Genomic DNA, 15407 nt, shown 5'->3' on the forward strand with positions numbered 1-15407 from the left:
TCATCTGCTTCCACATTAGTCGGCTTATCTCCATGTGCATCCACTTTGTGCGGAATAATTACTTCATCCTACATGGAAAATGAATGTGGGTCAGTGTTTCATGTGTAATGTACGAATGTCTTAATTCATGTATGTGAAAGCAAAGGTGTTACCTCATCTAATACAAGTTTAACAAGGTCTGTGGGCCAAGCTACAAATGTATGAAGGGTCTGCTTCACATATTGAATTTCTGAGGTGGCATAGGGGATCTCAGCGTCAGGATCGATAACTGTATCCACACTTACCCTTACAACATCATCTGCATAAGCCACAGTGCGTATCACTGAATCCCTATCCATTATTCTCCCCATGGCCACCAACCCTAGTGTACCATCCTTACGTTGCACATACAGTCCCATCTTTGGTATCACATCACCATCATATTCCCGTGAAGGCTGGGCATTGCTTTGAGCATTACTTCCCTTAGTGCTGACACGCGCGCCTAATTGTTGTAGTTCCGGCTGAATTATTAGTGACTCTAGGGATCCTTTATGTGACAACTCTATTTTAATAGCCTCTTTCAATGCCATAGTCATTCTTTCCAAGCTCCTTTTATTTTCCTCTTCTAGCTGAGTCCTCAATTCTTCCTTAATCTGACTCCTCAATTCTTCCCTAATTTGACCACTCATGCCTTCCCTAAGCCTTGCAATAACTTCATCTAATTGTTGTTGAGTGATGGATGTGGATGAGTTGCTGCATGTCCTTAATGCCCTTCCGTAGTACTGAGTAATAGTGACACCTGAGCCTGCTACACGAACGCGACCCCCATGGTTAGGTCGCCCAATGGCAGTGTTCAGTATGTCTTGCCGACCATGGGGTACAAATGAGCCCTGCGTAACCTGTTCTTCTAAGGAGTCCTACGCAATACAAGCCACAAAGACAAACAAAACGTGCGGTGATTGTGATTACAACATATTACTAAACATATGAACAGTGCACCATATTGTTCAACTTACAATTTTATCTGCGATTTCCTGTGCCGACTCAGATGTCATATTGCCAGAAGCCCTGGTCCGAGCAACCTTCCACTTAACATGTCTTTTAATTAGAGATGGGGGGTCGTCAACACTTGCTGGATTTTCACTCAACAATGCTTCCTCTTGTACTTTTTTTCTCTTCTCATCTAATAATTTCTTCTCAAGCAAATCATATCCCCCACGTGAGAGTAGGTGAGGGCAGTCGTTGTGCTTTTGAATTGCTTGTGCTCATTTCCTAATACCCTGTAATGTGCCATACATAATTTCAACATGACATTCACACTTGATTAATAGTAAGATTATCAAATAAAACATTTAAAAGAATACAAATAAAAATTTAAAAAATCTGTTTTGATGTATGCATTTTGATCACAATAAAACTCAGGTATCAAGCAAAATCAAGTTCTTAACCGAGAGAAGAAAAAAGATTAAAAAATATATAATATCTTTACCTCAAACAATAGCTATTACATGTTATTTGTACGTAAATATTTTAATCAAAGTGTTATAGTCAAGGATCTATTTAGCGCAATAAATGCTGACAGACCACAGAACCATACTATGTACATTCAATTGAACAAATATATGCATATCATTTGTGCTAATGTGTGTGATTTCTCCTGCCTTAGTTGATTTTGAGAAGAGAGATTTAACAACATATAACGAATGCAATTGGACATGAATAATTTAATTATTTTTGTCTCATTTTGCTTCTCTCTCTATACATATAATATAAATCATCATGCTTTATTTATCAAAAAAAAGGGTAGGGCATATAACCGGAGCCTGCCCAGTGCATATAGACAAGAGTAGCAGTTGCAACTCAAACCAAATAGGAATAAGGGATCAATTAATCGTTCTGTTTCATCACAATCACATTACAGTTCCAAGGTCTAGCTTTTTTTATTTTTGGTAAAAACATGTTATACCCTATACTATGTCAGCACAATGGTTTTACTACCTTATCTCATGCATGCCCACTATACCCTTATATAATACATTGTAACTTGATTCCATTTTCTTCTGCACCTGCAATAGTTGTAACAAGTGCACAACAGAGGTGAAATCCCCTAATTTGAACCTAAAGCTAAAGGTTTCACCCGCTAGCAAAAGCTAAATAGCACATCATGCACTTTGAATTATTTTAAAAAGTATATATTGATTTTTTTAATATAATAAATAGTTTTACATTAAATATTATGGTATAATTGCTTAGATTGATTTCTACCAAGGTTGACATTAGTTGGTTTAAGAGGATATAAGAGTTTGAATTTTTATGACTTTATTCCTTTGAGTGGGTTAAAGTTGGAACAAGTAACTTTTTTTACTCAATTTAATTTGACACGTTCATTTCGGCACTTGAGTGATGCTATAATAAAGTGAATGGGGTAAATGTGAATTCACAAGTGCTTAAAGATTTGGAGTTTTTTTTATTGCTTTTTACAGATATGAGTTTGATTTCTTTTGAGGCTACTAAAATTTCGTTTGGTGATGGATAACCATTCTCAAGAAAATTTTCTGGTGCATTCAGATTAATTGATTATGTGTAGGTCAAATGGTCCTACACCTACACTAGGCCCGGTTATACCAGAAAACAGCATCATTCAGTCCCAAAGGATTGGTGGACTGAGGATGTGTCCGATCTTAACATAGATCTTTTCAGGTGCATATTAATGGCTATTAGATCAACTTATGTGCTCCCACCACAGCTTATTGGCGAAGCTCTGCATGTCTATGCCTGTAAGTGGCTACCCAGCATCACAAAGCTTAAAAGTTGATTCAATTCAGCAACACAAGCAAAAGAATCTAAAGCTGTGAGCCGAAAAATTCTGGAGACAATTGTAAGCATGATTCCTGCTGATAGAGGGTCGGTTTCAGCTGGCTTCTTGTTAAGGCTTCTCATCATTTCAAGCCCTGTTGGTGTCTCCCCAGTGACCAAAACAGAACTAGTAAAGAGAGCCAGCATACATTTTGAGGAGGCAACAATGAGTGACCTGCTTTATCCTTCAACATCCCCTTTGGACCAAAACTTTTATGACACGGAATTAGTCCTAGCAGTGTTGGAAAGTTACTTAAAGTTTTGGAAAAGAATCTCCCCTGATGCTGTGGATAACAGACACTTGATAAAATCAATCAGAAGTGTTGCTAAGCTCATTGATTCCTATCTTCAAGTGGTGGCAAGGGATGATAATATGCCAGCTATTGGCCGATTAGAGCATGATGATCTCTACCAGGCTATAAACATCTATCTTAAGGTGAATTTTTTCCATCACATACATGCAATGTCTTAAAACAATGTCTACACTTTTGTTTAACTTTCATGGTAACTTTACTTAATACATAACAAATGCTCATGAAACACAAGATACTTCAGCACCTTTTGAGGACCTTTAGATGCCAACTTATAGACACTGTTCACATCAAAATACTAAAGTTACTAAATTAGCATTAGGGATTTTTGAATATAAGAAATTTAGGCCATATTTGAATAAACTAAAAGATGGTTATAAGATTCAACACAAAACTAAAAGTAGAGAAAAGAGTCAACACAAAACTAAAAGATCAGATGGTAAGTTGGCAGTTTCCCTCACTGATAAAAGAATTCTATATGTTTTTCTTTCTAAAACTAACTTGGTGCTTGTTGTACGTTGTTCTTCTAAGTAAAATAGGTGAAGCTATGAAACAAAATGGAAGGAATAAAAATGCAAACAAACCTTAAAACAAGAACCCGCATGCTAGTCCTCAATAGTTACATGAAAACCTTTGTTCTCACTATTAAATTTCTTAATTTAGGCTAGTTTATATATTTAGTGGTCAAAATTATCAAGAAACTAGGTTAGAAACATTGATTATAAAAAAAATTATCCATTCTCTACGACCACTACAAAGCCTCTATTTTCAATGTTGTAACTACCACCCTCACTGATTTAGAGTAGAGAAGCTGATAAAAGAATTTATGACTTGTATCAAAAAAGACACTTAGTTAAAATACCACGTGGACTAAAGTTACAGCAGAGGACCCTACATTAGCACATTAATTATAGTGGTAAAAGACTGACGGTGAACAGAAGGGGAGTGACCACATCTAATATAATAATGTACATTTCCAAACAAATCAGAAGTATTGGTACAAAGAAATTACATTTTATTTTGCTTGTCTTTTTGAATGAAATTACATTTTATTATGCTAATAAAAAAAAGTTGTTGGCTCTCCACATTTCAATCTTTCTCACCAAAATCTACACACATGCACACTCTTAATTAATTTATTTCTTATCATATTGTGAGGAAGGTAGACCAACACGAACAGCTCAGTTCTTGGAACCAGAAGCTGGAGGATGAAACAGCTGCTGATCATACAGGGAAGCCATTTTACTGTATGCATCCATGGTCACGGACTGCATGCATGCAGTTAATCCTTTTTAGCAATCACTAATTTTATATATAACTCATAGGAATTACTTATTATATGTAAAAAGTAACTCAATCATTACACTATTATCATATAAGCTAAAATACATATATACCTTAATGATAAAAAAAAAGACATATTCAAAGCTCATGTGGATCTTTGACTGAGTCGACATTGAAGTTAGCCTCGCACATAAATCCCTCATTGCCAATCCTAGGTATTGCTTTCATATGGATGTTCAAAGCTCATGACATCATGCTCACATTATGCATGTCAACAATTAATTTAGAGACTTAAGTTTAAGGGGCAGAAGTTGATTATTAAATATAAAGTTTAAAATCAATTTCTCAAAGAATAAAAAGCAATTATATAAAAATACTATATTATAAACACTTATTTGATATTTTTATTTATTTATAACTCTTATTATCAAATCATATCATACAGGACCTATTAACTCAGCCAGTATCGTCTATAAGACATAGAACAATACAAGAAAAGATCAGTAACATTGAATTTACTATATAAGATCAGTATCTTTGTGAATGTCATGTTGAAAATAATGAAATTGTTGTAAAAATATTCATTTCAAGTTACAATGCCATGCAAAACTAACCTCCCAGTTAGGTGTCACTCGGGTCGCTTCAAATTGTTTCCAAGCTTCGGGATCTAGTCCATATTTTGTAACAACATCCTGCGTTTGTTGCCCTTTAGTGTTACCAAAGACAAATTTGCTAGTCAATGTGGACTTAAATTGTCGCCATCTCGTCGCAACCGTAGGCATAACCTTCGTCTTCTCCTTTGCGGCTTCTGGGATATCAAACTATGTCTGCATACATACATTAGTTACTTTGCATTCTGTCAATGTAAAGATGGACTTTCAAAATATAACATAAAAATAAATCAAACACAAACATGAGGACTTACCAATATGTCATTCCACACTATCTCCTTGAGCGTTTCAGGTACATCTTTCCAATTGTTGTGGATAATGGGAACCTTTTCTCGCGCAACTACCCCTATATAGCTGTGGAACTTTTCACGCATAGGTCCCGATGCTCTCCCGGTAGCGGGATCGACATAAATTGCCGGTCTGGGCTGATCCATGGTTCTTAATGTCAATCTTCTAAGCCGTGTCATTGTTCTACTCCGCTTCGAAGTGGCCTCTGATTGACCATCAGACTGGGGAGGAGACCTCAGAGGTGTGGCCATGATCCTGTGAAAAAATAACAACATTAATATTACTGTGCAACGCAAACAAAAAAGGGCGTAATAGTAAAAATAGTATTAGATTTAGACATAAAAAACTATTACTTTCAAACAATTCCTGTAGGAATGTTCTCCCATAAACCTTCATCATGGTCTACACGATTTGTATCTCCATCATCGACTTCATCAGGTTCATTCATTGGAGGCAGGTTTTTTGAAAAACCACCCATTTCACCGATGTCAAGGCTTGAATTGTGACATCCTGGAAATTTCTACCCGGAATTTTTGGAAACGATGTATTTTGAATGATTATATATATATATATATATATATATATATATATATATATATATATATATATATATATATATAAGTATTATTCAGTGTATATGCATATATGTTCTTGGTAGGAGTAGGAATAGTGGGGGCAAGATACGCGGGTTAGGCTAATTAAGGAAGAGAAGTCCATAACTGGGAGGTTATGGGTTAATTCTTAATTAATTAGTTTAAAAATCATTGTTTTGCGTGCGACTTAAAATTTAGCGAAACCAACCTCTGAACCACGCTCGGGGTTTTATTCTGAGCGTTTTGATATATATATTGCCTACTTTCGAAAACTAGCCCCGACGGATGCAGAGAAACGCGAGGAACTGGAACCAGAGAAACGGAATGCAAACCAAGGCAGGATTTTAGCGTTTCAAAGGTCAGATTTTTCTCACTTTCTATGGCTGTGTATGGGTCACAATCAAAAGAGAAAGTGGGCCCTTTTTGCTCCACTCAAATGGAGACATGTGGCATAGCTAAAAAAAATAGAAAAAGAGAAAACCCTTTTTAAAACCAAAAAGTTGTATTCTCTCTCCTCACTCAGCCCCAAAAATTTCAGAAGCTTTTTCCTCTCTCTCTCACGTTGCCATTCTCTTCTTCTTCCTCCACCATTGAAGCTCCAACAAAGCTCCAACCTTTGGTAGCCATTTCTGCTCCAAATCGCGAAAGGAGGGCATTTTCGGAGTCGTGAAACGCGTCTCTACGTGTGGGACTTCGAAATTTGAGGTTTGGGTGGACTTCTTTCTCTCTTGATTTTCGTGGGTATGGGGTTTTGGGAGATATGATGGGTAGTTTTGCTAGTTTTCTGCTTCATGATAGTTATTTGTGAAGAAACTTGTTGAAAGCATGTTGAACTTGCCATGTTTGGATGAGTTAAACATACCCATTCTGTTTTAGGGTTTTTATGATGATGCTTGTGATGTTTATGTGCTGAAATTGCTTATGGGAAACTGTTAGAGATGAAGGGTGGAATTAACCTAGGGTTAGAAGGTGAGAATATGGTGTTATGAGTGGAAAAAGAGTGAATTTTTTAGGGCTGGAAGGCCAAATCTGGAATTGGTACTATTTAGAGGTTAGAGTGAGTTAATCCTAGCTTGAAATGCCATTTAGGACTTATGAGAAAGGTTAGGCTGTGCTAGAGAGAAAAACAAATGACCAAAGTGAACAAAGAGCCATTTCTAGGGTAAATTTGGGTGTTTAGGAGTCAAATTTTGATTTGGTGAAATTTTAGGCGTAAATCCAGTTTGAACAAGTTTAAATTGATGTTATAGACTTATGTGAGGTGAGAGTTTGCTTCAAATTTACCTCATTCTCAATTTAACTTCTCAAACCTTGAAAATCCATTAAATTGAGGGGTTTTGGATACCTAGATTTTGTGTTGCTGTGGTTTGAAGCTTGACTTTGGTATAGACATGATTGATACATGATTTGGAACTTGTAGGATTCGATTTGGGCAAGATTGGATGAGGGAAAGTGTGATTTTCGAAATCTGCACTTATGCAGAATTTTGCTGTCAAATAGGTGCAGCAGAATTTTGGCTTTGTGCAGAAAAATGCTATGTATTTGCTGGTGGTGGAAAGAGTAGTGCAGAATGAGTTCTGGATGTTTGCTAGTAGATCCCAACGGTCCAAATGTAGATTTATGTACTAGAGACTTCCAGTAAAATTTTCGAGTCGATCCAACGGTTAAGAAACTGGAACGAAGGAATTGTTACTGGGGTCTTTAAGTGAGAAAAGCTGTGATTTTGGTTGGTGTTTTGGGCAGAGTTTTCTGCCTTTGCCCCGTTTTCTTGGCTGTGATAGTTTGTGCTGTTTGAATGTTGTTTTACCTGGATGTTGGGGAAAGCTTGGGAGGATTGATGGGGACCCGGTGTTGAGAGAAACGAGGATATGGGCTACGTGGGAGTACGTGAGCTCAGTTGGAGGTGGGCAATAGGGGATGGTGGGTTTATGCGCGATTTGTGGATGTGGAAAACTTGTTTTGCACCATCGCCCGACCGCCACCTAGTACCACATGTGATGGGTACCCCATAATCCTACAAGCTTGAGATGAGGAAGTGTAGAAGGGTGAAACTTCCTGCTTTTATTCGTTGACCACAGAGTGGTACCTGGAGATATGTCGCGGGGGCCAGGAGACCTTGGGGACGTTAGGTGGGGTGCTATTGTCCAAAACCAAGCTTGACCAATCCCGACCCAACCCGGGCATAGTCAGTCAGTGAGAACCTGTGATGTACCTAAACAGGCGAGCTCCTGGCAGTCAACAGATAAAAGGAACAAAGACCACAAAGCAATGGGGCTTGTGTGGTGGCTGGCCAGCTGTGAAACTTGATTGATATATGGGATATGGCCTCTGGTAATCGATTACCAAGGGTGGGTAATCGATTACAAGGCTTAAAAATGAAGACAGGAGGCTAAGATAGTCTCTGGTAATCGATTACCACGGGGTGTAATCGATTACCAGGCTTGAAAACGAGGTCAGGAAGCTATGAGGGCTTCTGGTAATCGATTACCAAGGGGGTGTAATCGATTACCAGGCTTAGAAATGAAGGCAGCAGGTTGTGGAGGCCTCTGGTAATCGATTACCAGTCTGTGTAATCGATTACACAGAGGAATGGGTCACTGGTAATCGATTACCAGGTATGTGTAATCGATTACACAGTGCCTTTTTCAGGTTTTCATGTCCTGAAGCTGTGTGATTCGAGTTTGGCCTCTGGTAATCGATTACCAAGGCTGTGTAATCAATTACCAGGGATGAAAAGCCTTGAGATACCCCTTTTACTTGCATGTAGTGGTCATGAGACGCATTGTGTTGCGGCGTAGTTAGATTCTCGTGAAAGAGTCTACCCCTTTCTTTTCTTTCTTGTAGATCGTGATGGCGGCGCAGCTAATCCATGATCGAGTGGAGATGGAGTGCCTAGAGGGAGCTTGGGAGACCCTCGAAGGCAACACGAGGTGCCGATTTCGGGGCACTATTCGATTCACGGCTACTTCTTTGGTGCATCCGGATGAGCCTGCACGGACGCTTCAGCGCACGGTGGAGTGGATACTACCCACGCCTACACCATATCGTCTAGTGGAGCCAGTCCAAGTGATCGAGGTAACGTCATCCGAGGAAGACCCAGAGGAGGATCTCGAGGAGCTACCTCCCGAGCCTGCTGTGGATGCTCTTGACTTTCTAGAGGGTGATGAGGACCCACTTCCTGAGGTGGATTCTCCCGAGGACGTCATGTCGGCATCTGAGGTAGACTCTACGGAGGATAGCGGCCCTAGAGAGATGGCGATCAGCGGAGACTCTTCATCATAGTGGACAGCTCTTTGGACTAGTTTATATATTTTGAGGGTGAGTGTATCTAGGACTGACTGTTAGGTTTACTCTTTTGTTTTTGTATGGGTAGACCTGTTGTATAGGAATTTGATGATTGTATACATGTGGCTGAAGCCATCACTGTGGACACCTTTGCTCTGGATGACACTATGTATTTTGTAAAACTCCCATATTTTGGACAGCTTTAAATGATGAATGTATTTATGATCAATCTTGTTATTTGAAAAGAAAGCATTAGCAACTTCATTTGCAAAAGGGTTTACCGACCGTATTTTATTTTATTATTTTCACGTGACGACCTAAAGTAATGGCTGGTATATTCTTCCTTTTGAAACAGCAAAATAGTTTAGAGATTATGAGCGGTAAGAAAGAAATGACTCCGAATAGAGTTGTGAACTGGCCATTCAGGACTCTATAGTGAGGATTTTCCTTCTAAACCTAGTTATGGTGAAAAGAGAAAGAAATGAAAAAGAAAAAGAAGAAGAAAAAATTACCAGGGTTTTTGTTATTTAAATCATTACTATTAAACCAGTCATTATTTTGGGGACGCCACATGAATCATCATTATGGTAATTGATTCCAGTTGGTCTTCCTTGGAGAACCACAGACAAACTTGAATTACATGGATCGTCGACGTAGAAAACTTGTCTGGCTTGTTCTGCCATAATGAAAGGTTCCTCCATATATACCACCTTACTAAGGTCAACCAAAGTAAATCCCAATGGATCTTGATGCACACCCGTTGTCCCATTGACCCACTGGCACTTAAAAACAGGCAATCTAAATGTAGTGTAAACAACCTCCCAAATTTCTTGAATGACGCCATAGTAACACATAGATGCTCGAATGGGGTTGTTGTCCGATGTACTGCAGAAGTGATCGGAATTGGCATCAACACTGACCCCACTGTTTTGTACGGAACTTTTATCATCTTGTGACTTTGTGTAGAAGGAGTAATTGTTAATGTCATATCCCTTCCAAGTAGGGACATTTAGATTTGGGACAATGGCTAACAATGTTAGTCTTTTGGAAACACTATTATCAGCAAATATTGTTTGTCTAAACCAATTTATGAAAGTTTTATTATGCTCTTGCAACACCCTCATCATGTTCATTTTGGGGTGAGTTTCTCTAACATGTTTTTTGTGAGCCTCTATGTAAGGTAACACCTCTGGTGTGTTGTTTAATATATACAAATGAGCTTGTGACACATCATGTCTAGTCATTGTCACAACATTGTATCCACGTGTGCCCTTCCCTACTTTTGGTTGGTCATGACGAGATGAAGGAAGCCCAACTGGTTTCAATGACTCAACGTACTGTGAGGCAAACTCAATACATTCTTCAGCAACATATCTTTCCACAATTGACGCCTCTGGTCGATATTGATTCTTGGTATAACCTTTTAAGACCTTCATGTATCGCTCCACTGGATACATCCATCTTAAAAACACAGGACCACAACACCGTATTTCCCTTACCAGATGAACAACTAAGTGTACCATTATGTCATAAAATGAAGGAAGGAAATACATCTCCATTTGACAAAGGACCATAGAAACCTCATTTTTCAAATCATCTAACTGTTTAGGGTCAATGACCTTCGCACATATAGCATTAAATATGAAACAGAGGCGAGTAATTGCAACACAGACCTTTTCAGGCAACGTCCCGCGAATTGCCACAGGCAAAAGTTGTTGCATTAACACATGACAATCATGCGATTTCAAGCCAACCAACTTAAGGACAATCACAGACACAAGGCTCTTGATGTTTGAAGAGTATCCTTGTGGGACTTTCATTGTACGCAGACATTGACAAAAACTTCTCTTCTCCGCAGTTGACATTGTGTAACATGCTAGGGGGAGATATGTCTGTGGACCTTTTGAGATAGGATGCAACACCTGACGTATACCCATGTCAACCAAATCTTGCCGACACTTCAAACCATCCTTTGTCTTGCCTTTAATGTTTAGGAGGGTCCCAATTAAAGAATCACAAACATTTTTCTCCACATGCATGACGTCTATACAATGTCTGACATGATGATCAGACCTGTATGGAAGATCAAAGAAAATAGACTTTTTTTTTCCACATGTATGCATTAGATGATGGTTTTTTCTGGAACTTGCCAAACATATTTACGACATCCTTCACCCGGTCATAAACTTCATCCCCACTTAATGGATTTGGCGCTGTTTCATGTTCCTGACTTCCATCAAATGCCTTCTTCAATCGTCGATACGGATGATAAGGTTTGAGAAATCTACGGTGCCTAGTATATACAATCTTCTTTCCATGTTTAAGTTGGCGGAAACTAGTATTCTGCTCACATATAGGACATGCGTGATATCCTTTGACACTATATCCACTTAAGTTCCCGTAGGCTAGAAAGTCATTTATGGTACAAAAAACCATGGCACGCAACAAAAAAGACGGTTGCAGATTTGCGTCCCATACATTAACCCCTTCTTCCCACAATTTCCGCAAATCGTCAATTAAGGGTCTTAGATATACGTCAATATCATTACCTGGCTGTCTTGGACCAGGTATCATCATACTCAGCATTACATACTTTCGCTTCATGCACAACCACGAAGGGAGATTATAAATGAACAATAAAACGGGCCGCATGCTTAAGTTTCCATATGGGTTCATTCCGCCCGTTGCAAGCCCAAGCCTTAAATTTCTAGGCTCGGCCCCAAAGTCAAAATACAAACAATCAATTGCCTTCCATTGCGGACTATCTGCAGGATGTCGTAACAATCCATCTGATTTTCTGCTATCTGCATGCCATGTAAGGTTTTTTGCATCTTCGCCATTAGCAAACAGCCGCTTCAACCTTGGTATTATTGGGAGATACCAACACACCTTTGCTGGACGCGGGTTGCCGGCATTTGGATGTACACTAGAATCCCCGTTCTTCAATTTGTACCTTGATACCCCGCACACAGGGCAGCAATCAAGTTCAGCAAATTCATCTCTGTACAAAATGTAGTCATTACAGCAGGCATGGATTTTTTCGTACTACATCCCAACTGGACATAAAATCTTATTTGCTTCGTAGTGATTCTTTGGCAAAACGTTATCTGCAGGAAGAATGTTTTTCAGCAATATCAGCATCTCACTGAAACTCTTGTCACTCCACCCAAATCGTGCCTTCAAGTTAACCAAAGCTAACACAGCAGACAGCTTGGTGAAAGATGTGCAGCCAGCATACAAAGGCTTCTTGGAATCAATTTCTATGTTGTCATACAAGGTTGTATGTGCCTGTTGAAACCCCTCTTGCCCAAGATCGCAAATCATTTATTCTATAGGATTTCCAATTTCTGCATTACGCTCCTTAGCCTGTGACATGTCAGTTGTATCGGGGGATTCCCCATGCCATATCCATTTTGTGTAGCTACGAATTATTCCCTCACAAATAAGATGAGTCCTTATGTCATCAATTGTTTGACGCCTCCCATTTCCACACTTGACACATGGACAAAAATATTTTCCCCACATAGGTTGCCCTTTACTTTGAGCAAACTGCAAAAACTCTTCAACACCATGCTTGTATTGTTCACTGATACGTGATGCGTTCATCCAACTTCGATCCATGATACACGTTGCAGCAGAAAACACAGCAGCACTGCACCTTTCGTACAGAACACTGCAGTAGAAAACAAAGCAGCAATTGTAGTTAGTTGGAGCACAATGCTGACCACTTGAATGGTGCATTGCTGTTTCAAGGGATTTGACATGTCTCACTTTGTTGTGTTGTATACTACAACTTTGGTACTTAACTGATTTTGGTATGTTCAATTGTAGTTCATGTCATACCAATCCCCCTATTTGGATATAACAATTATTCCCTCTATGATTTAACACTATTTTCTATCTAAAAAAAGGGATCATGCAAAAACTGCTCAAATTATGCCCATCAGATTATGAATTCAGGCCCCTACCATATATAACATGTTATTTCTGTCACTACTTATATGAGTTCAAAGTCCAGAGGCTAGTGACATGAGTTCACGTCATTGGGTAGTAATTGAATGTTGCCTACATCTAAGACATGGGCATCGAATCATGTCAACAAATGACAGAGGTAAAACAACAATAACTTATACACCTAATGCAGTTACTACATATAGTAGTGAAGAATACAATGTCCAATGCTTTGGTCCCATTCTTATAAGCATATAGGCAACAGGCAACAGGCTTGGTTTGTATATTGATTAAACAACATATAAATTATAAAGGATATAAATGTCTAATGCATATGAACAAAAGTAAAAAACCTACGGAATGAGGTTATACAATTCATGAATGAATCACCTTACTCCCTACACGTTACTGAGAAGCAACGCCACTATGATGAAAAACCCTTCAGCTTCAAAAATCACGAATGAAATGAGTATGTTCAGAATGTTCCTGCCATAAGTTACAAACCAATTTTCATGATTAAATGACAGTCTAGAAGCTGACAACAGTAATTGAACCTAGTGCCTCATATGACAGTCTACAAAACCATATATTGATCAGTACCACAGAGCAATCCTAATTTATAAGTTGGATCCAGTGGCAATGTCAGATCAATAACTTCAACCAAACTTAAGTTTAATTAATCAAATATCACTCTACTGTGACTAACTTAAATAAGTAAAATACTTACGAAAAAGAGCTAATAAAGCAAAACGGATATTCTATAAGTCTAGCAGCAAAATAATAACGCAGGATTAACACAGTGAGATTGAAGAATGCACGTTCACAGAAAAATGTCTATGAAATTATAGACTCGACCAGACACTAACAAGAGAAAACCAAATTTACGACAGAGAAACGAAAATTAAAATGCAGAGAATGAAGTGAATGAGCGATTGCAAGCGAAGAGAAGGATAGACAGAGATTAACAGTGAATCATTCATAGTTTTGTTTTGTGATGGTAACGAATGGAATGCAGCTGTGTTTTGAATGTTTTAATTTAATTTAAAGGAAAATAAACTGTTACTGTTTGTTTCCAAAAGACGCTGATTCATCTAACGTACCCTAGCCATAATCTACTCTAATCTTTATGCCTTATCAAGGCTTTTGTGTAAATAAAACTGTGGAAAGGAACATTACATTATAAAACTTTGGGACTAAGAATTGGAAGTGGCCGCAAACCGTGCAAAGGAATATTGCATTATAAAACTTAGACTTAATGAAGATTTTTATATCTAAAATATAAATTATTTTTAGATTACTACCTATATGATCTAACATTCATGACACGGAACACACAGATACCTTTGGTTGCACCCAAAGAAAATTTAAACAAATATTTAAATCCGGTTACCATAAAAACTATTTGTACAAAACTTTCTCTTCCATCTAGTAATTCGGTTACTATAATTCTGTATTGATATTTTTCTGGTAAGCTATTTGTAAGCTTGGTTTTTGAAGCAATTCATTCAATGGGCAAAGAAATAAAATAAACTAGCCTTCATTTCTGGATTCTAAATAGCTACCTATTTAACTATCTGTAATCTATTATATTCATCATACTCATTCTATTTAATATGTTCCTTTGTATGCTATGGCTTCTAATACTATAATTTACAGGCAACACTACTAAAAAAATTGTTTTTTACGACACACATTCTAAGGCGGTTATAGGAAAACCGTCTTAGAATGTGATGCGGTGGCATTTTTGTAATTAAGATCATTATATTTTATTTTTACGACGCACATTCTAAGACGATTCAGTATAACCGCCTTAGAATGTGACACGGTGGCTTTACTGTAATTATTGACAACTTAAAGGACGACGAGTTTCTTAAAAAACTGCCTTGGTTTCTAACCCTAGCTTGTTCTCATTTTGATACTCCTTTAGTAACCCGCGCCGCAGCCTCCCCACCCTTCATATTCCCTCCCTCTTTCTTTTTCTTTTCTCCTCCTCCGTCTAATCAAATCTTTCACAACATTCTCTTTTTGAGTTTCTAGGGTTTATCACAACATTGGAAGTGTAGCGTGTTGTTGGTGGAGAGATTTTTCTTCGTAGGTCTTTTCTTAATTAAGAGTGAGAGAGAGAGAGCATGCTTTTCTCGCCGGCACTCGACGACGCCAAGCACGGCTTCTCTTGGCCGGAGATGTAC

At 38.3% G+C, this 15407-nt stretch overlaps 1 protein-coding gene across 1 annotated transcript; it reads right to left on the reverse strand.

The window, feature by feature from the left end:
* Positions 1–4867: 4867 nt before the first annotated feature.
* LOC114420582 lies at positions 4868–12591 on the reverse strand. The gene is made up of 6 exons (XM_028386441.1): positions 12317–12591; positions 11431–12220; positions 9895–11024; positions 5356–5644; positions 5045–5251; positions 4868–4900 (listed from the first exon to the last, which is right to left on the reverse strand). The coding sequence occupies exons 1-6, from the start codon at positions 12589–12591 to the stop codon at positions 4868–4870; spliced, it is 2724 nt and encodes a 907-aa protein (XP_028242242.1).
* Positions 12592–15407: the final 2816 nt, after the last annotated feature.

The sequence above is a fragment of the Glycine soja genome, chromosome 7 (genome assembly GCF_004193775.1).
Source record: "Glycine soja cultivar W05 chromosome 7, ASM419377v2, whole genome shotgun sequence".
NCBI lineage: Eukaryota > Viridiplantae > Streptophyta > Magnoliopsida > Fabales > Fabaceae > Glycine > Glycine soja.

Bases quoted from the DNA above. Each gene is read 5' to 3' on its own strand.
- LOC114420582 (XM_028386441.1), bottom strand. From the start codon at position 12,591: ATGATTTGCGATCTTGGGCAAGAGGGGTTTCAACAGGCACATACAACC. The intron at 12,221-12,316 runs GTAGTACGAAAA...CGGGGTATCAAG, and splicing joins ATTTTATGTCCAGTTGGGAT to GTACAAATTGAAGAACGGGG. The intron at 5,252-5,355 runs GTAAGTCCTCAT...ATGCAGACATAG, and splicing joins TAGTGTGGAATGACATATTG to TTTGATATCCCAGAAGCCGC.